This window comes from Eschrichtius robustus, chromosome 6 (assembly GCF_028021215.1).
Source record: "Eschrichtius robustus isolate mEscRob2 chromosome 6, mEscRob2.pri, whole genome shotgun sequence".
Taxonomy (NCBI): domain Eukaryota; kingdom Metazoa; phylum Chordata; class Mammalia; order Artiodactyla; family Eschrichtiidae; genus Eschrichtius; species Eschrichtius robustus.
Window position 1 is genome coordinate 22857763 of NC_090829.1, and position 20967 is coordinate 22878729.

General features: G+C 48.1%; 1 protein-coding gene across 9 annotated transcripts in view; it reads left to right on the forward strand.

Annotated features, from left to right (window-relative positions):
- Window positions 1–20612, forward strand: part of PXYLP1 (2-phosphoxylose phosphatase 1) — a 69381-nt gene extending 48769 nt beyond the window's left edge. For all 9 annotated transcript variants that reach the window (XM_068546005.1, XM_068546003.1, XM_068546004.1 and 6 more), the window contains 4 exons: window positions 3954–4112; window positions 5401–5527; window positions 13352–13491; window positions 18237–20612. In XM_068546005.1, the coding sequence (XP_068402106.1) occupies window positions 3954–4112; window positions 5401–5527; window positions 13352–13491; window positions 18237–19174 (1364 nt within the window). In that variant the 3' untranslated portion in view covers window positions 19175–20612. The remainder of the gene's footprint in view (window positions 1–3953; window positions 4113–5400; window positions 5528–13351; window positions 13492–18236) is intronic.
- The last annotated feature ends 355 nt before the right edge of the window (window positions 20613–20967 follow it).

A 20967-nucleotide genomic window follows, 5' to 3' on the forward strand; every position in this document is an offset into this window, starting at 1 on the left:
CTCAGGGCAGACCTTTAATTCAACAAGTATTTATGGAGGGCCTTCCCTGTGCTGGTTGCTGGGGGAATATAAACTTGAAAGAGACATAGCTCTGGCCCTCTGGACATTTGGGTTGGCGAGTTGATAACCTGTGGACACCTCTGCTTACATGTACTGTAGTGTGAGCTAGGAGAGCAGCAAGAACCAGGTGGGCTCATAGAAGGGGGATGTCCAAACTACTTGGGGATTCGGGGTGGGCTTCCTGGAGGAGGTGACCCCTGGGATGAGTTATGGAGTTGGCCAGATCTGGGAAACAGAGGTTGGGGTGAGGTTAGAGGCATAAGCAAGGGGAGGGAAACATCCTGAAAAGCATCCTGTGGGAGTGGGGGCAGCTCTGAGCAGTTCAGGACAATGAGAACAAGGTAGGGGAGGGGACGCAGGGAGATGGAGCTGGGGAGACGTCTCACCCCATGGCCTCTATGCATCGGAACTTCCCCTGATTGTCTGGTATCTGGAGGACCCTTCAAAGGACCCCACATGGACTGACGCTGTGTCCTGGTGACTCAGGAAGGTGCAAAACAGTGGAAGGTAATCTCAACAGCTAGTGGGCGAGGCTGACAGGCCCAGATGCCAGAGGAAGCAGCAGATAAAAACTTTCTGGATGGAAGGTTTCTTTACCTGTGGCTTTCAAACCATTGCTTCCTTGAGTTGTGGGTGGTTCCTATCTTAGTCTGTTGGGCTGCTGAATAAAAATACAGTAAACTGGCTGGCTTATAAACAACAGAAGTTTATTTCTCACAGTCCTCAAGACTGGGAAGTCTAAGCTCAAAGCACTGGCAGATTTGGTGTCTAGTGAGAGCCCACTTCCTAGAAGGCATCTTTTTGCTGTAACCTCACATGGCAGAAATGGGGGTGGGGGAGATCTTTGGGGTCTCTTTTATAAGGGCACTAATCTCATTTGTGAGGGCTCCACCCTCTTGACCATATCACTCCCAAAGGCCTCACCTCCAAATACCATCACCTTGGCAGTTAGGATTCAACATGTGAATCTGGAGGGACATAAACGTTCAGCTTATAGCAGTTCCCAGGCGGCAGCCCCAACAAGCCTAACCCCGTGTGCTCTCAGATAAGCCAGCAAACTGGGGGGACTCTGGGACGTGCAGGGACCCATGCCCCTCTGTCCCTGTGTCACTCATATTATCTTGTCTCCTTAGCTTCGCTTTTCCCTGGCCCAGACTCAAAGGGAGTGTGCCCTGAGGCATGGCCAAGGGGCCAGAACCTGGTACCACTTTATAACAGAGCAGAGTCAAGGATTGAGGGGTGCCGCACAGCCGGAAGGGCTGGGTCATTAACATACTGCCTTAGGACATCTACTTTTCATCATTCTCTTGATCTGGCACAAATCCTCCCATGGTAAATGACCTCTGGACACCGGAGCTATGTATTAGCAGTTCTGGGCCCTTCTAGCCGTTAGGAAGAAAGTGGCTCTAGGACCAATCAAAGGGCTAATTTGAGTTGGTGAAGGGCCAACTCTAGCTCTGTGGTTGTTGTTTTATCATAAGTAATGAACAAAAATATGCTTATTGAAAAAAAAGTATATCTAGACATTATAGAAATATACATATATTTCTATACCTATAGAATATATGTAACATATGCTTGTTGTAAATCCATATCTACATATGTATGCGTGTGGATTTGTAAAACAATATACACAGTTACAGAAAAACAAGTGAAAATAATTCTTCACACCCCATTCTACCCATTCCCCAAAGGCATTGTGATGGATGTCCTTGTAGACATTTTTCTGTTCATTTACATAATAAGAGTGTATATTACATAATATTCATACGTTTATGGTTAATTTTTTCTTTCCACAAAAAGACTTACATAAATATCCAGTGACTTGGTTTATTCATTTCATTTATCTTTGATCCTTTTCCATTCTTTTTAACTGTGGCAGAATATGCCACTGTGGATGTAACATTCTGTTCTGCTGATGAAAGATATTTAGGTCATTTCCCTTTTTTTGTTGTTGTTATTAACAGCGCTGCAGTGAATCTCTTTGGCCATACGTCTTGGTGATGGGAATTGATATCTTTGTCGAATAGATTCCAAGAGGTAGAATAATGGGGTCATGGATAAAGCACATGTAACATTTTAGTGGCAACTGCCAAATGCTCCTTCCGCAAAGTCCTTCCAGTTTCCTCTCTCACCTGCAGTATATGGAAATGTAGGTTTCACACCCTTGCCAGTACTGATATTATTGTTAAAATGTGAATTTTTAGTCTGGTGGGGTGGGGGTGAATCACATCCTATTGTTTTATTTTATATTTCTTCAAGTATGTATAATGTTGAACATTTTTTCATGTGTTTATTGCCACTGGTATTTATTTTTCTATAATTAGCCTGCTTATATCCTTTATTGATTGTAGGAGATCTGTGCACTTTGGATATTAATAATTTGTAATATATGTTGCAAATATTTTCCTCTCAGTGGATTGCTTATCTTTTACTTTTGTTTATAACATCTGTTTGCCAAAGGGAAGTTTTAAATATTTACAGAAGAATTTGTAGGAGTAGCTAGGGAATTTAAGTGGATTTAGACTGGTGATTGGGCCCTGTTTTAGCTATTGTTCAAATGTATGCATATATATTATAGGATGATTAATAAGCCTTTTAGAAGTTAAATGATTCATGGGCACACATATTTCCGTGTATTTCCTCAGTTGGCGATGCTAAACATCCAACTATTATTATGTAGGGAGTTCCAAATTGGGAACTCTTAGAAAGACTGGGGACCGCTGACCCAGAAGATGGACTTACAACTGCTTATAAATAATTGATAAAGTGTATGGACCAGGACTCATTTCGTTGAAAGTAACAGAAACCCAACTCAAACTAGCTGAAATAAGAAGACGACTTTCTCGACTTACAGAACTGGAACGTCTAATGGACACTTTAACCACATCTGGACCCAGGGGCTCAAAGGGTGGATGTCCTCAGGTCTTCCTTCCTCTTTCTCTCTGATAACTCTCTTCATTTGTTGGTCTGGCTTATCTCTACTTAGCCTCATTTTCTTCCACTGCAGAGGCTGCCCATGAGCCACAGATGACTGGGGCAGCCCCAGGTTTCCATTCTTAGAGATCAGCGTCCAGGAGAAAAGGAGTCCCTTTCCCCGTGTCTGTAGTGTACCTCTCTCAAGGCGGCAGGACGATGTGATTGACAGTTCAACCCAACCACATGCGGGGGGAGGAGTGGTTCACCAACAGAAAGAGCAGTAGATGAACAAACAGAACAGACTGCAGGGCCCACCCATGATATCCAGCAGACAGTGGGGGAGAACCTGGTCTGGAGGCAGAGGGGTGAACTGGAGATGGCTTTCCATCCACCATGTACACCTTGGGCAGCTGCCTCAACCTCCCCTTGGATCCCTGGCTCTCTGCTCTGTAAAATGGTCTCTTGAGGATTAATGAGCGGTTGCCTGTGCTTGGGCTCAAGGGCCCACAAAGTGCAAAGCAGATGATATTAAATGAGATACGTCAGACACCTGTCTAGCACTTTGTAGGCACTCAATAGGTGATGGTTTTCCTCCTTAGTATTTACCAGAATTCAGAGGGTGTTCAGAACGAAGTAATCGGGTTGCATGAAGTTAGTGTGTAAGTTCTTCCTTTACCACCATGGGTGAGGCCCCCTCTCTCTGGGGAACGCACCTGGTGTTGCATAGATAATTATTGATAAGGAAAGGATAATGGCATTGAGAGAAAGAGGCAGGGCTTGGAGGGGGCTCAAGAAACAGTTGAAGCTGACTTTTTGCTACATTGAAGTCCAGCCTAATTCTGAGGGAGTCGATAGTTACGGTGAAAATCCAGCTGCCCTCTGGGCCCGTCTAGCTGGCCTGTGCACCCTATCCCCTAACTCCCGCCCCCCGCCCAGGACCATGTGTGTTGTGACCTGCTTTGCTTTCTCTGCAGTCCACCTGATCCCAGTGTTGGCAGCTAAGAATGGAGTGACTAGCAAGAATCGAAAGAGGATCATGCCTGACCCGGTGACGGAGCCCCCCGTGATGGACCCCGTTTACGAAGCCCTTTTGTACTGCAACATTCCACGTGTGGCCGAGCGCAGCATGGAAGGTAGGCCTGGCTGCGCTGCCCAACGTGGTACCATCTTCAGGCAGCATCTAAGGAGCTAGACGGCTAGGGCCCAAATCTTGCAGTTGCCACTAGGCTGTGTCCTTGAATGAGTTTCCAGGTCTTAGTTTCCTTGTCTGTAAAATGGGCATAGCTAGCAGTCCCTACTCACAGGGCTGCTGGGAGGATTAAGTGACCTCTTTGAGCAGCACGAGGCTCATGATTAGCCCTCCACAAATGTTTGCCATCATCCTGATTATCAGTGAGACAGCAGTGGGATGGAAAGGTGGCCTTGGCTGGCCCTAGGGTGTCATCCTCAGCTAACTCCTTTCCCGGGCGGGCTCTCTCCGGGCTTAGGACCTCCACAGCATGCCCTGCTGGTGTCTTGAAGTGAAAGTGTAGGAAAATATGATTTCTATGTTGAGCTTTGCTTTTTTGAAAGTGTATCAAAGAACAATGTTGAATATTTATCTGTTTGTGCCCTGCTGTGTTTTGCGAGAGGGAGATTTAAAGCAGAAGTCATTGTTTCCGGTACTTCTGTGGGCCTCCCCTAGTCTGTGGATGTGCATGAGGCTACATGAATAGTCTTCTTTTTGCTTTACAACGGTGTGTTAGTTTCTGCTGCATAACAAAGTGAATCAGCTATATTGTATACACATATCCCCATATCCCCTCCCTCTTGCGTCTCCCTCCCACCCTCCCTATCCCACCCCTCTAGGTGATCACAAAGCACCGAGCTGATCTCCCTGTGCTATGCTGCTGCTTCCCACTAGCTAGCTATTTTACATTTGGTAGTGTATATATGTCCATGCCACTCTCACTTCGTCCCAGCTTACCCTTCCTCCTCCCTGTGTCCTCAAGTCCATTCTCTACGTCTGTGTCTTATATATGTGTTAGCATACGGTATTTGTTTTTCTCTTTCTGACTTACTTCACTCTGTATGACAGACTCTAGGTCCATCCACCTCGCTACAAATAGCTCAATTTCGTTCCTTTTTATGGCTGAGTAGTATTCCATTGTGTATATGTGCCACATCTTCTTTATCCATTACATGAATCGTCCTGCCCACGTTTCACTGGAGGTCAGGTGTGACCTTCACCCCCGCCACACCCCAGAGCCTCCCCGTGACTTCCAGGGGGCTGGGGCGTAACCAGCCCTCTCACGTTCCTCTGCCCTGTGAGGCTAGTGAGAGACCTCCCACCCAGCACAGCACCCTTCCACCATGGTCTGCGAGGTCCAAGGGATGGACATCTCCTGGGTGATAACCAGACAGTGTGCTTCTCTCTCGCAGGTCACGCTCCGCATCATTTTAAGCTGGTCTCAGTGCATGTGTTCATTCGACACGGGGACAGGTACCCACTGTATGTCATTCCCAAAACGAAGCGCCCAGAAATTGACTGCACTCTGGTGGCTAACAGGTAAATTGCAGTTTTCCTAAAAGTCATTTTCAAGAATCTGTTGCCTCTGTTGAAATCAAAAGGCTGACTGGAGAATTACAGAATCGGGGAGTGGCCTACACTCGTCCAGTGAGTACTGTTTGCCAGGAGTCTGATCTTCAGAACAATCCTGCAGGTGAATCCCGTTTCACAGTTGAGAGGACAGAGGCCCAGAGAGGTGAGAACACCTGTCTAAGGCCACACAGCAGATAAACTGAGATCTGAGCCCAGGCCAGCCTGCTCTCTGCAGTCTCCCACCCTGCTGTTCTTCAGTTTGAGGAACAGCTGGGACGGGGTGCAGTGAGCACTGGGTTAGGAGTCCTCGGACCCTGTCGTGCCCGTTCCGTTGAGGGGAGCAGGTCCGTCCCTTAGGCTCTCTGAGCCTCAGCCTTCTGTCTCTAAAATGGGGATGACGCTGCTGCCCGGACAGGGATGGGGTGAGGAATAAGTGGGATGGTAAGGAGGACGCACATTACCAGCTGCAAAGCCACAACCGGAAGACGTTTACTTCAACCTTTTCATTCTTCACCGGAGTAGAGACAGCCTGCCCTTGGTTGAGAGCCCTTACGATGAAAAATACTTGAAAAGAGAGTAGAAATTGTGCACGTGGACATGGCATGGCTCTAAAATGAGAGGCACAGTTAGCAATAAAGTGATGGGCCAGGCCTCAGCAAATGTGTCAGGGGACGCATAACCTCCCAAGCAGAGTTTACTGAATGAGGAGAGGAGGCGGGGGAAGTGCTCGGTGGGGATGACATTCTTTTGATGGAACGCCTTGGGTGCCAGCCTGCCCCGGGCAGCGCCAGCCTGGTGGAACCATGGATTGCCTCCCTGCAGCCAGGGCTGTCCCTTCACAGTGGACTGCAGTGTGGACCCGGGAATTCCAGGTTAACCCTTTGCATCTCAGCCTTCTTATTGTCTAATATCAAGGGGAAGATGGAGTGAACCATTTTATGTAAAAACATCACGAAATGCCACGTGACTCTAGGCTTTCATTTCCTGCTGGAGGCCACGAACCTCGCAGCCTGGGGATTTACGTCTTCTTTTCTGTGTTCAGCAAGTACGGATGCATGTCCTTGTGTCCCATGGGCTGGGAAACACCCTGGATGGAGTCCAGCCCATGTCAGAGCACCAGGCAGTCCCTGGCTTTCTTCCTCGTCTCTAGCCCTCTGTGCTGGCCTTTCTGCTGGGACCCTCGGCCCCTGCCAACCACTGCCTGCCAGCCCCTCACCCTTCAGGCCTTTGCACCTGCCGTTTGGCTTGCTGGCCCCCTTCCAAAGCTCCTTCGAGGCCCCCTGAGATGGTACGCCTTCTAGGAGACCTCTCCCAGTGCATTAGCTGGGATTCTCTGCTTGTATCAGACACTGCCACCGCCTCACTCAACCTGAAAAAGGGGGACGTATGGGAAGAATCTCAGAACAAAATACTTAACGGCCAGACCTTAACTGGCTTAGGACTAGGCAAGGGTGGAGGCCACTTGCTGTGCTGGGTATTAACCCTTTAGTTTCTGGGCTGGAGCACCCAGGGTGGCGGGAGGACACAGGGAGGGCAGCTGGGAGGGGTGGCTTTGCTCCTTCGGGCGCAGCGGAGTGTCGGTGTGTTAACAACTGGCACAGTCCTGCCGTTGTACAGGACTTTGAACAGCCCAGGGACAGGCGGGCCACTAGGCCGCTGAGCTGGCCGGACCCAGAGCAGCCTCAAGGGCTTTGTGGGAGGTGCCACGCTTCAGCCGGCAGCTCGCAGCTTCTGCTCCCCTCTCTCTGGCTGGGCTTCAGGTTCCCGGGCGTGAGAATGGGTCTGCCCCCAGGCCAGTCAGCTGTTGCTGGAGAGGTCCCCGCGAGGCCTCTGAGGGCCACCTGGCTGTTCCCAGGGAAGGGCCCCGTGGGCAGGGCCGCCGGGCGGCGTGCAGGCCTCCAGTGGGCGTGCTGGTGCTCTACGACTTGTCCTCCCAGCATCGTTGTCTGTGCTCTGCCCGCACCACCGGCCCCTCAGGGCACTGGGTCTTATTCCTTCCATATCACTGGTGCCCAGCCCGAGCCTGGCATGTAATAGTTGTTGGACTGGGTTGGTTGCAGAATGAATTCAGGAGCCCAATGAGAATCACAGGTCATCATTGCCTATCATGTATCTATCGTAGGAGATTAGAGTCTTGACCATGAAATCCTCTGAGGCCATTGTCACCGGTTTGATGTAGGGCAAATCCCTTCATCTCTCTGAGCCTCAGTATTCTGTCCGAGAGCATGCGGATAGTAATACGGTAAGTCCCCTGCATACAAACAAGTTCCATTCTGAGAACGCGTTTGTAAGTCCAGTTTGTTGTAAGTCCAACAGAGTTAGCCGAGGTACCCAGCTTTTATAGATGACACCAGACACGTGAACTAACTTACGTGATTGGACATGCGAACGTATGTTCGCATCTTTGAAAGCTTTGAAGGTTCGTATGTAGGGGACTCATCTCACCTCCCTAAAACATCCTTGTGAAGTCTACTAAGGTGATGGAGTAAAGTGCTGAGCCTGGTCCCCACTGAGCGCTTGAGAAATGGTGTTTCATTTACCAAAGCAGCCTGGAATCTCCCAGGCCCGGCCTCTTTTCCTCTCTGAGTGGTCGTGGTCACAGGGCCAGGTCGGGTCCCGGGGCCCCTCGTTCTGCCACAGCCCTGACGGGGCCACTTCTGGAGCTCCCACCTGAGAGGTGCAGTTCCTGGGGACCAGCTGCCCCAGCTGCCTCTGCCTCATTTCCCCTGGCCTTGGTCTTTTGGTCTAGTTCTATTTCATACAAGTACATTCTGTATTTTTAGGAGCTACTTTCAATCCTTTATAGAAAGTGGGTGGAGTATGCATGTTTAATTAATTAATGGCATTTAATGAATTCCATCTTTTATAACAATAAAAGTTGACTTGTCATTATAAACACACGTTTAGTGTAAGAGTGAGCAGGGCTCCCAGCTAAGGGGACCCACGCTGGGCCTCCGAATCCCCTGGGACTGTGGGATCTGGGTCACCAGCTGTGCCTGCTGCCTTCCCAGGTGCCAGTTCGGCTTCACGAATTATTAATTTTCATGGCCTCCTCAAAGGCGGAGCGTCCTGAATTGTGCCCATCACTCCCGTCTGGTGAAGGACACTGGGCTGGTGGCGGGCACGCAGTGAGCTGAATCAGCAGGAGCCGGACACCCCAGTGTTTCCCTTCATAAGGACACCTTCCACGACTCTCAGAGTCTTTGTAGTGGAAGCTGCCTCTTCGTGAGTAGTCGTGGGGCTCAGGAACATTGTCTGGCTGGCAGGTAGAGGTTGACTTGAGAGTTGAGCATGTAGATGGCAGCCGAAGCTGTGGACTTGAATGGTATCACATACAGAACCTCTGGAGGGAGGTAAGGGCCCAAAACAGAGCCCTATAAGAGCACCAGCCAGTTACAGCACAGAGAGAAAGTAGGGTCCCAGGAGGAGATGGAGAAGTTGCAGCAGGAAGGAGGCAGGAGAGTGATGTTATGAGAGCTGAGGAAGCAGAGCTTCAGGAAGGGGGAGGGGGTGGGTAGTCACGTCAAACAGGGCAGAAAGGTCCAGAAAGCTAAAGACTGAGAAGAGTATATTAAGCTTACCTTTTTAGAGTTTCATTTTATTAATAATATAAAATAATAAATTCTTTAATTAGCATAAATTGTAAAAATCCGTGCTGTGAACTTATTATGGTTTCTAGTCATATAAGCTTTTTTGAATTGTGTTTTCTGGTAACAGCGTCACTGGTCTTATACCTCTTCTCTGCTTGTCTTAATGATCTGTACAAAACTCAGTAATTGCTCAGATTATGACTAAAGCACAATAAATTTTCTTGCAGGTGTGTAGATGAGCCTTGGGGTTCCATGTATGTTTTGTGGCATAAATAGGTGTGAAAAATGCATATAAAAATGTAAACAAGACCTCTGAAGTGAATGGTTTGAAGGCTTAAGATGGTAGCACTGCTGGTTCTTTCCATTTTCAATATGAAAATAGATTTCCAATGAGAATACAGTAACGTGGGTTTTTCCTGAAGAAAAATTCATCATCACAGGTATAATCATTTCTGTGTTGGTCAGGGTAAGGCTAGGCTGCATGCTGTTATAATAAAGAGAACCAAGGGGGAATTCCCTGGTGGTCCAGTGGTTAGGACTCGGCGTTTTCACTGCTGTGGGCCTGGATTCAATCCCTGGTCCGTGAACCATAAGCCGCGTGGTGCGCCCAAAAAATAAAAAAGAGGACCAAGAATGCATTGCCTTAGATAATAGAAGTTTATCTCCTGCATGAAGGTCTGAGATGAGTGTTCCAGGTTGTATAACTTGGCTTTACCTGGTCATTCAGGGCCCCAGGTTCCTTCCAGGTTGTTGCTCCCACCGTGCCCTAGGCATGTCTACGTGACTGAACCTGGGTTGCTGCAGTGCCTGAATAGTGGCCAGAAGGAAGGAAGAGAGTGTGAATGGGGCACGCCCGTGATCTGAAAGCCTAAACACAGATTGGCATACATCCTTCCATTCCACTGGAGAATACTTAGTCACGTGGCTCTACCTGACCACTAGGACTTCAGAAATGGGCTCTAACCAAGTTCCCAAGAAGAGGAGAATAGATTTTAGTATATAGCTGTTAAAGAAAAACCAGAGCCAGAGAACAGATAAAGTAGTAAAAACAGATCTTATTCAGGAGTTAATGCAGAAGGGTAGAACTGGACTCAGTTCTGAATACAGCACGGACAAGTGGGGTTTTATAGCCGAGGAGCAGGGTGTGGGTCAGTGGATGGGGAATTACTATGAGGAGACATCAGGGGTCAGGGGGTTCTGGCTAAACTGACTCCACAGGATTCTTGCTGAAGGCAGACCAGGGTGACCAGATACCACTGGGGGTGAGGAATTTGATCATGTATCAAGGGTGATCAGATATCAAAAGTGGGAGATTCTGGCTAAACAGACTTAGCAGGATTTTTGCTGAAAATGGGCAATGCAAAGACAGATATAAATCCAAAGAACATGAAAGTCCGGAGGTCAAGGCTTGGTTGGGAAGAGGGTTCGGAGGAGACTAAAATTTGGTCAAAGAGAGTCTGTTACAAGTAACAGTCTCACTCACAACAGCCTTTATTTTTAATATTTCCATCAAAATCTGGATACTTTAATAAACACTATGGGAACTTGCCATATTCATTGCTACAGATTAAGAAGGCTTGGACTTTTCTTGAAGCATCGAAGGTTGGGGCACTTCCCAGTTGAAATCATTTCTGTGTGCTTCTGAGGTATTTACCGTGTGCTGGGTACCCTCTCCGCTGCAGGGTTGGAGCAGTAGATGCGGTAGGCAGGACTAATCTCGGGTGGCTTTGGCTGTGGCAGCTTGAAGTGGGAATCTCAGTTGCCTGACCAGGGATCGAACCCAGACCACAGTGCTGCCCTGGCTCTTGTCTGCTTTGAAGAAAGAATTCAGCAAAGAGACAAAAAGTAGTGAGGCAAGTAAAGTGTTTATTAGGAGAGAAGATACGTGCGGAGAAAGCATGGGCGGGCTCAGAGAGAGAGAAGGAGAGAGCCGTGGGCTTTTGGGGTGGGTTAAATCACTTATAGGGAGGCAGTTCTGGGTTTCCAATCATCTTGCTTTGTCTGGCTTTGAGTCCATATCTGGTCTGGCTCAGGGCCCTACCCTGGGTGCACGTGCATCTTTTAGCCAAGATGGACTCAGGCGCTAGGTTCCCTGAGAAGTTGACAGAACATATTATGGTCTAGCACCCCCTCCCCTGAGGATCCTTTCTGCGCATGTGTAGCTTGGGGGTCTCCTTGACCTCAAGAATGAGAACTATGTGGTCTCTTTGTCTTTTATCCAAGCAGGACTCAGCTCCTCCTTGCTCCCGCCATTATCTTTATCTTGGAGTATCTGTCCACAGGGGACAGATTCTAGCTGCTCAGCCTGGAACCCATCTATCTCCTGCCTCAGGATCTGGTCATTCAGATCCAGGACAGGCCCAGGGACTGAGGTTACCTGGTCCTATTCCTGATTAAAAGTCTTTTGTTATTCTCTTACGTAAGTGAAGTTTTTCTTCCATGAATCGTCATCTTTCCATATCAAAAACAAGTTTCCATGAATACAGTTAGATATTAATGCATCATTAATGAGTCAGATTCCCTGAAAACTTTCAGTAGTGAAATTTCATTTCTAAAGCTGGTAGCAAAGCTTTTCTTAGCTCCTCAAACATCACCAACCTGAAATAATGGCCTGGAGCAGAACATTTGACTCCTGTTGATGGATAGCCTTTGTTTATGTGGATTTGTTCTGGCAGCCTCATTATCAGTCTGGACATTTTATTTCCCAGTTTGCAAATATTTATGTGTTTTAGCCTCAGGGAAAATAACACATCCTCTGTTTTTATGGGAAGCCATAATGCCCTGTAGCAATCCAGGGTGATTTATTAGACTATATACTGTATGTCAGGATTAGCATTCTCTAATTTTAAAACGTATTTCTGGAATGGATTTTTTTTTAGCTTTATGTTTTTGAAAGATAAACCCATTTTGGCAGCCATTATAAAAGCAGTGCCAAAGTAAATTAGGCTTTCAGACAGCAGGGGTCTGCCATTAAACAATTTATCTTTGCTTCTTTTCGTGCTGATTTAGTTTAGTTGGGAACTACTCTATCTGTCCACCTCTGTTCAGCTGTAAAGTGTATAAACGTTCATAGGCCATTTCATTATTTAAAGAAAAGGTGTGTATACTCATAGGTTATCTCATTATTCAGAGAAATTGCGTATATATTCATAGGTCATTTCATTATTCAGGGAAATTGTGTATTAGTGACTAGAACAATAAATCTTGATTTACCATGTGTACTACATGGCAGAAATATAAATAATGTCAGATCTCATAAATAACCTGGTGTGGTTTTTTTTTCACTATTCATCCCTACCCCACATGCAATGAGATACCATATGTGCAAAATGCATAGTGAGCTGTAGAGATCTGGGTTATCTTAATCAGTTAATTTTCTTCACAGGAGATTTTCCAGAGGTCACATAGGTTAAGGATTAAGGGTTACCCCAGTGAAGGTCGGGATGCATTTTCTAGGAGGAAGAGGCAGCATGTGGAAAGTCTTGGAAGCATGAAAGAACAGGTGTGCAGGGCCCACAGAAGGCAGATGCTGTGCGTGGCCAGAGCGCAGCATTAGGGAGCCCTGGGCCTCAAAGTGAGGCAGGGCCAGAGTAGACTGACGGCTGTGCGTGGCTTCTTGGGAAGGTGGCACCGTGGAAGAGCAGTGACAGTCGGGCTTGCCTTCTACGTCGAGCTCACTGGCTGTGGAGGAGGCAAAATTAGACTGCAGGCAGGCCAAGGAGGAGCCCATGCCATCCAGACAAAAGCTGACTGAGGCAGACCCTGCTCAGGGATGCAGGGATACAGGAGAGGGGGGCAGAGAAGCCCAGGAGGGCACATGTGCAGGGCGCAGGGGAGGGAGAAATCGAGGAGGACCCCCAGCCTCGGCTTGGCTGCCTCGGGTCGGGGGGTTGGTGGCCTCCGGGAGGGGGAGACAGGAGTGGTGCAGGCCTGGGGAACCGGGTGGATGAGGTCAGCGCTGACTCCCACGGTGCTGAGGATGATGGGCACTTGGGTGGAGGGCGGGGTCTCGGGCTGGCCTTACGGAGTGGGGCTTTTATGTGTAGGTGGCAGCGGGCAGGTAATCGTGAAACTGGAATGTACTATTATTGTGGGTGAGAAAGGGCTTGACTCACTTGGGATCCTGCTTGCTGAGGCTGAAATCGTCACGGACGGTTCTGGAGCACGCTAACCACTAACTCTCTCTGTGTTGCCTCTTTAGGAAACCGTATCACCCTAAACTGGAGGCTTTCGTGAGTCACATGTCCAAAGGATCCGGAGCCTCTTTCGAAAGCCCGTTGCACTCCCTGCCTCTTTACCCCAGTCACCAGCTGTGTGAGATGGGAGAGCTCACACAGACAGGTATGTGGAGCTGCCCCTCCCCTACTCAGTCTCCCACCCGCTCCTGTATTTGGTGGACGCGTGTATCGGGGCCTCCTGGGAAAGACGCTGTGGGTGCAGGGGTGAGTAGGGCCAGCACCTCAAGCAGCTGTGTGCCCACCAGGTTATCTAATTCAACGTGTGATTTCTAAATATTAAAAATAACCTTTTTTCTTATTACAAAAACCATATATGTTCATGGAAGAGAAAGCAGGAAAGACAATTAAGCAAAAGGAAGAAAATTTAAAGCACTCACAATCCCACCAAAGAAATTAATAGTCTTTCTTCCTGTGTTTATATCTGCATGCACTCGTGGGCACACGCGCACACACACACACGCACACACGCTCATTCTCACAGGTGGTATCTTCCTAAACACTGTTTTGTAACCTACTTTTTTACTTAACAGTATATTGAGATCATCTTTCCCTATCAATAAATGTTCATCAACAATGTCATTTCTGACAGCTGCATATTATTCCACTATGAATGGGCCATGATTTATGTAACCAGTCCCATGTTCTTAGCTACTTCAGACAAAACAGCTGAAAGGTTTTAATGCACCAGATCTCAGGGAGACATGCATATGGCAGAGCCCCACTGAGCATGGAGTTTGTCTGGCTTGTGTGTTCCTCACGGAAGCCCATCTCTCCCTCTGCAGCCCTGTTCGAAACGTTGTGCAGCCAGTTCACTGTCAGCGTAGGTTGGTGATTTAACGGTGGGGTCACCTTTGTCAGTACGAGAAGGAACTGGTGGTCCCCTAAGAGGTTCCAGCTTCCTACTTCTTCAGTCTGGGACCTTAAAGGACTTTTGCGTGGTCACCAGCCTTTCTGGAGGAATCAAGACAACCGATTGGCCACGTTCTGTTTCTTGATCCACCAGCATCTTAGGACCTCAGCTTTGATGGAAGGAAGGTCTCTGTCCTGTACTTGGCCCTGTTGGTTTCGCCATGTTTTGAAAGCCATTATTGGGATACTGAGTGACAGAGTGGGGCGAGCTGAAGTCTCTGGAGGACTAGCCTTGAATAAGGAGTTTTGTCAAAAGCTTTTGCTAATTAGTTCACGTGCACAAGCTCTGCAGTAGTTTAGATATTTATTTATTTATTTTATTTTTGGCTGTGTTGGGTCTTCTGTGCGAGTTGGGTTTCTGTGCGAGGGCTTTCTCTAGTTGTGGCAAGCGGGGGTCACTCTTCATTGTGGTGCGCGGGCCTCTCACTATCGTGGCCTCTCTTGTTGCGGATCACAGGCTCCAGACGCGCAGACTCAGTAGCTGTGGCTCACAGGCCTAGTTGCTCCGTGGCATGTGGGATCTTCCCGGACCAGGGCTCGAACCCGTGTCCTCCGCATTGGCAGGCGGATTCTCAACCACTGCACCACCAGGGAGCCCCTCTGCATTAGTTTAAAACAGGAGTTCTCTGCCTACCAGATCCAGCGCCCCCTTTTATTAACAACGGTTTTGTGGTGCTCCCTGAACTATCCTGAACTGAAATTCGAATATAACTTTTCTATATACGTAATTTTAGAAAACAGTTATATCAGGCACCCTAATTGTAATATGAAGTAGAAACAACAGGAAACTAATGTATTATATAATTCTGTATATCTCAATATAAATGCCTGAGCACACCTTTGTTAGAAAATAGGATGAAATAATCAGTTGCTTGCACTTCAGTGTAGCTGGGTGTGTGTGACAGCTACAAATGCAGACTGATCAAGGGATGCGTATTGGTGACTCTACTACCCCGTGTCAGGACATGATTTTTTTGACAAGTTGTGATCAGAACAAAAGACAGGTGTCCCTTAATTTATATTGCATTTCTGGAAAATTCAGTGGATGTTAATGTTATGCAAAAATGGTTTTGTGTTTATAGACACAAAAAACCAGATTTGAGATTGAAGTATTTAAACAGGGTTTTCACATGAGGGAATGTCTTGTACATTCAAAAGTTACGTGGGGGCTTCCTGGTGGTGCAGTGGTTGAGCATCTGCCTGCCAATGCAGGGGACACGGGTTCGAGCCCTGGTCTGGGAGGATCCCACATGCCGCGGAGCGGCTGGGCCCGTGAGCCACAGTTGCTGAGCCTGCGCGTCTGGAGCTTGTGCTCCGCAACAAGAGAGGCCGCGATGGTGAGAGGCCCGCACACCGCGATGAAGAGTGGCCCACGCTTGCCGCAACTAGAGAAGGCCCTCGCACGGAAACGAAGACCCAACACAGCCATAAAAAAAAAAAAAAAAAAATTAATTAATTAATTAATTTTTTTAAAAATCCTAGCTTTAAAAAAAAAAAAAAAAAAGTTACGTGGAACAGAAAACAGTTCCTTGTGAAGACTGTCTGGCCCTTGGCCCCCACCCACTAGGGGTCAGGAACGTGCCTCCCCATATTATTGTGACAGACCAAACCCTCCCTGAGGACAGAACCGTGCTTGCCTAGAACCACTGATTGCAAGTAATAGAAACCAACTCAAGCGAAAAAAGGACATTTATTATAAAGATTCAGGGTGACTCACAGACTCTTAAGGGCAAGAATATGACCAGACCTCCAGAGACTGGTGCCAGCAATAAAGAAGCTGTCTGTCCCTGCCTCTATGGTTTTGCTGTGTGTCTGTCAACAGAGACAGTCCTAGCCACGTGTAGAGATGAATTTACATGTTCAGGTTCCTGAGGGAATCTAATGGGGTCCTTGAGGGTCAGTGTCCGTCAGCTGGCTAGGAAGTCAGGGTAATTGCATCGAGCAGCTATTCATTCTAACCTTTCTTCTCCATTGACCTATGATCATCATCGTTTTCTGAATTAGTATTACCCTAGAAATCATTTTTGCGGTTGTTTGCTCCTATTCCCTCGTTCTCGTTTAGTGGTCACTTTTATCTTCTATTTGAAATTTCACATCGCTGTTAGAATCATCATTTGTAAGTGGCACACTTTGGGCACCCCACAGGAGCTGTGTAAGATGCGACTGATCATTAGTGCCTACTCTGTCCCAGATGCTTTGGCAGCTGCCGCATGTAGGGGAGTGGGGGGTGGCCGGATGACTAAGATGCTGTCCTAAAGGAACCTGCAGCTGCAGTGGTACAGCGCATGGAGACCCCTGAGGGTGTTGCTGCGAGTGGCAGGCTCTTACAGAATAAACACGGGTTTTGGAGTAGACAGACCTGTGAAACAGGGCTCATAACATCTTCCCGACAGAGCTGGTGGCAAGCTGCAGTAGACAGCATGTGTAAAGCGCCTAGCACAGTGCTAGCATATGCTAGGCTCCGTGTATGCAGCTGTTGCCTTAGCGGTCCAGCGGCCTGTGCAAACAGGAGGGAATGATTAATTTTGGACCTCTGGGGAGCGGGGGAGGAGGAGGGAGACAGAGAAGGTAGTATTGGAGCCAGGATGAGGATTTCACTGGGAAGAGAAAGGGAAGGGCGTGAACAGAGTCATGAAGATGCAGGTTGTGTTTGGAGAGAAGGAGAAGCCCCGAATGGGTAGTGTTTCTGCAGGAACGTGTAGGGAGGAGGTGCTGTGAGCAGGGACTAAGAGCACAAGGTTGGGCCGCGACAGGGGCTGGAGTTCTGCTCGGCCACGTCTTAACTGTGAATGGCTTGGGCCTCAGTTTCCTCATCTGTAAAATAAGGAAAAGGGGGATAATAATAATATGCCTTCTTTGCTGGGTTTTTGTGAGGATTAAAGGAGAAAGGTTGGCACACAGTAAGTGCGCCAACCTTAATGTACATAGATAGCCTCAGAATACAGGGTAGGTCCAGAGGGGAACGGGAGCAGACACAGATTCTGGATGTTTTTTTTTCAAGATACTATACTGTGGTATAAGTTCCTGTGTGTAGTTCGAAACTATAACAACTAAAAGGTAAACTTAAAATTCACGCTCCTACCCATGTTCCACCTCCCCCCCATTTCTGAGCCCCCATCATCCCCAGGTAACCATTGTGCATCCTTGCAAAATTTTTCTATGCAAAACACAGGCAGCTGCCAATACACGTTCTTATTTTCCCCTCATTTTTATTTAAAAGCAGCATAATAAACATACTGTTCTGCAGTTTGCTTTTTTTTTCCCCAAATATTCTGAGTATCTGGGAGATCATTCCAGATCCATACAGAGACAGTGTCCTTGCTGATGAGCAGGTAAAGCCCTAGCAGGATTGGGCAGAATGTATCCAGAAGGTGAGCAGAGAGCCTTCAGCTGGGAGAGTAGGGAGGATGGTGTGAAGGAGGGAACGTCCCCGAAGTGAGGGGACTAGGCAGCCAGCAAGTGACTTGTTCTCCTTGCATGACAGATTTCCGTGAACTCCTCAGGCACACTGAGGAATGATTTGTCCCAGGGCAGGAGGGAGAAAGCTCTCCTTAGGCCCCTGCCAGTTACCTCCTAGACGTCCACCAGTGCGATGGTTCCTACCCTCTGAGCCCCGCCAGTCACAACCCTCCTCCAGGGGAGGGACCCAGTCAAAAGGGAGGGATCAAGGCAGATGAATGGTCCTTGTGCTTCCCAGAAAGGCGTGGGTCCAGAGGACAGGGCCCCACTCTGCTCGCCCCTTTGTGGATAACCCTGAGGGGCTCCCTCTGCGCGCTGACGTGAGCCCGTTCTCGGGGCTTCCACGCACTGGGGGCCAGGCTCGAGGATGTAACCGTTCGCTGTCTAAAGCATTCCAGAGTTGCACGGGCCTCGACTCCCCGTGCTGTTCCTTTTGCTAAGCTGGTGGTGAGGCAAGCGGGTGGCACTCTTGTGTTTCAGGGGTTGTGCAGCATCTGCAGAATGGCCAGCTGCTGAGGGACATCTATCTGAAGAAGCACAAACTCCTGCCCCATGACTGGTCCACAAAGCAGCTTCACTTGGAGACCACTGGCAAAAGCCGGACGCTGCAGAGTGGGCTGGCTCTGCTTTATGGCTTTCTCCCAGATTTTGACTGGAAGAAGATTTATTTCCGGCACCAGCCCAGCGCTCTCTTCTGCTCTGGGAACTGCTATTGCCCGATGAGGAACCAGTACCTGGAGAAGGAGCAACGTCGGCAGTACCTGTTGCGTCTGAAAAACAGGCAGCTGGAGAGGACCTACGAGGAGCTGGCCAGGATCGTGGACACGCCCACCAAGCAGCTCCGGGCCGCCAACCCCATAGACGCCATGCTCTGCCTCTTCTGCCACAACGTCAGCTTCCCCTGCACCAGGAACGGCTGTGTTAACATGGAGCACTTCAAGGTGATCAAGAGGCATCAGATAGAGGACGAGAGAGAGAGGCAGGAGAAGAAACTGTATCTGGGCTACGCGCTCCTGGGCGCCCACCCCATCCTGAACCAGACCGTGGGCCGCATGCGGCGCGCGGCGGAGGGCCGGAAGGAGGAGCTCTTTGCTCTCTCCTCTGCTCACGACGTCACTCTGGCCCCGATTCTCAGTGCCTTGGGCCTTACCGAAGCCAGGTTCCCGAGGTTCGCGGCCAGGTTGATCTTTGAGCTCTGGCAAGACAGGGAGGAGCCCGGCGAGCACTCCGTCCGGATTCTCTACGACGGTGTCGACGTCACGTTCCACACCTCGTTCTGCCAGGATCACCACAGGCGGTCTCCCAAGCCCATGTGCCCCCTCGAAAACTTCGTCCGCTTTGTCAAAAGGGACACGTTCGTGGCCCTGGGTAGTGGTAGCACTAATTATTATGATGCGTGTCACAGGGAAGGATCCTAAAAGGTACGTGGTGTGGCGCTAACAGGATCTATGCCAATACAGAGGGATGGCAAAGGTCCACTTCTAGTTCTTTCGGTTGCTAAGGGTACAAGGCGATTTCTAAAGGCCGGAAATCATGCTTGGGGGCCACATAGATTTAGGGTTGAACAGTGAGTATGTTGCTGTAATTGGGTACGTGAGTTACTTGGTACACAATGGCCAGTTCACAGAGAAAGGAAGGTACTTTATCATAGCCAGACTTTGCTTAGGATGCTAGAATAACACTTCAGTACCCAAAGCTGCCAATCCACACGTGTGTTCTTTTGATCTGCCTTGGTACTGTATGATGGAACCAGCAAACCTCAGCCAGAAGTTTCTTGATCTGGGACAATCTTACCTTGTCCTTGTTCAGTGAACAATTTCCTGAAGTGATTTATCTAAAATAGGGGTAGGCAGACTTTTTCTGTAAAGGGCCAAATGGTAAATATTGTAGACATTGTGGACCAAAAGGCCACACATAGCGTCTGTCACAGCTCCTCGATTCTGCTCTTGGAACTTGAAAGCAGCGACAGACAGCGCGTGAATGAACAAGCATGGCTGTGTTCATAGGCCGCACAGAACAGGCGGTGGGCCAGGTGTGGCCCGAGGGCCGTAGTTTGCCGACCCCTGTTCTAAAAGCCAGGCTCTGCTACAATTGCACTTCCAGCACTATTGCGAGAGAACCAGTTGAATACCCGGAATTATTCAGTGGCGCCTCCAGTAACTTGTGCTAGAAACACAGAATCTGTATCTGTATCCGACATTATAACAAAAGTTGAGGGGAAATAAACATTGAATCAAAATGAATCATAGAAAAATTATTAGAATATTACTTGATGCTCATGATGATTGATTATGGTATAAGATAATTTTGAGTATGTCTTAAATATTTGTCTGCTGTAGTCTGTTTGCTGTACATGCTGAAATTTTTGTATTCCATTTAGTATTTTTATAGTCTAGGAAAATATTTTCTAAGACCAGTTTTAGATGTGCTCTGATTCCTATGAAATATTCAACTTACTGTACCTGCCTGGGGGTTAGAAGGGAGCCAGAAGCTGAATTCAGGCACTTTCTTCCAACAAAACCAATTATGGCTCATTGCCTTCGACAAGCAGTAGAATTGGATCGACTTTTAAACCATTTCCGTGTTTCAAATGGTAAATTCGAATTGATTTTTAAATAAGTTTTTGGAAGAACTTTGTTACTAGATAGTTAAATAATCTTTATAAGGTATTTTATATATTAGAAGCAATTATAATTAAATCTGTGACTTCTGACTAAAATGGTGCTAGTTCTGTGCGAAGAAATGTAAAGTGAGATTGCCCCATGTCGCTGGTCTTCCAGCCTTTTCTCTTTGTTTTTTGTCCAGTGTTGCATTTGAGTACATCCGTTTCTATTAATAAATTTTTGAAGATTACTCGTACACACAACTCATGGTTTGTAACCTGTAAGTCACTCTGTTTCCGTTCAAGTGAGTTCATACGTTTTCTTAATTTATCTTTTTTTTTAATAAATAAAAACATTTTAAATTAGAAAGCTCTACAGCAGGGGTCCCCAACCCCCAGGCCACAGACTGCAGCCTGTTAGGACCTGGGCCGCACAGCAGGAGGTGAGCGGCAGGCAGGGGAGCGAAGCTTCATCTGTATTTACAGCCGCTCCCCATCGCTCGCATTACCGCCTGAACCATTCCCCGTCCCCCCACCCTGTCCGTGGAAAAACTGTCTTCCACGAAACCAGTCCCTGGTGCTAAAAAGCTTGGGGACCGCTGCGCTACA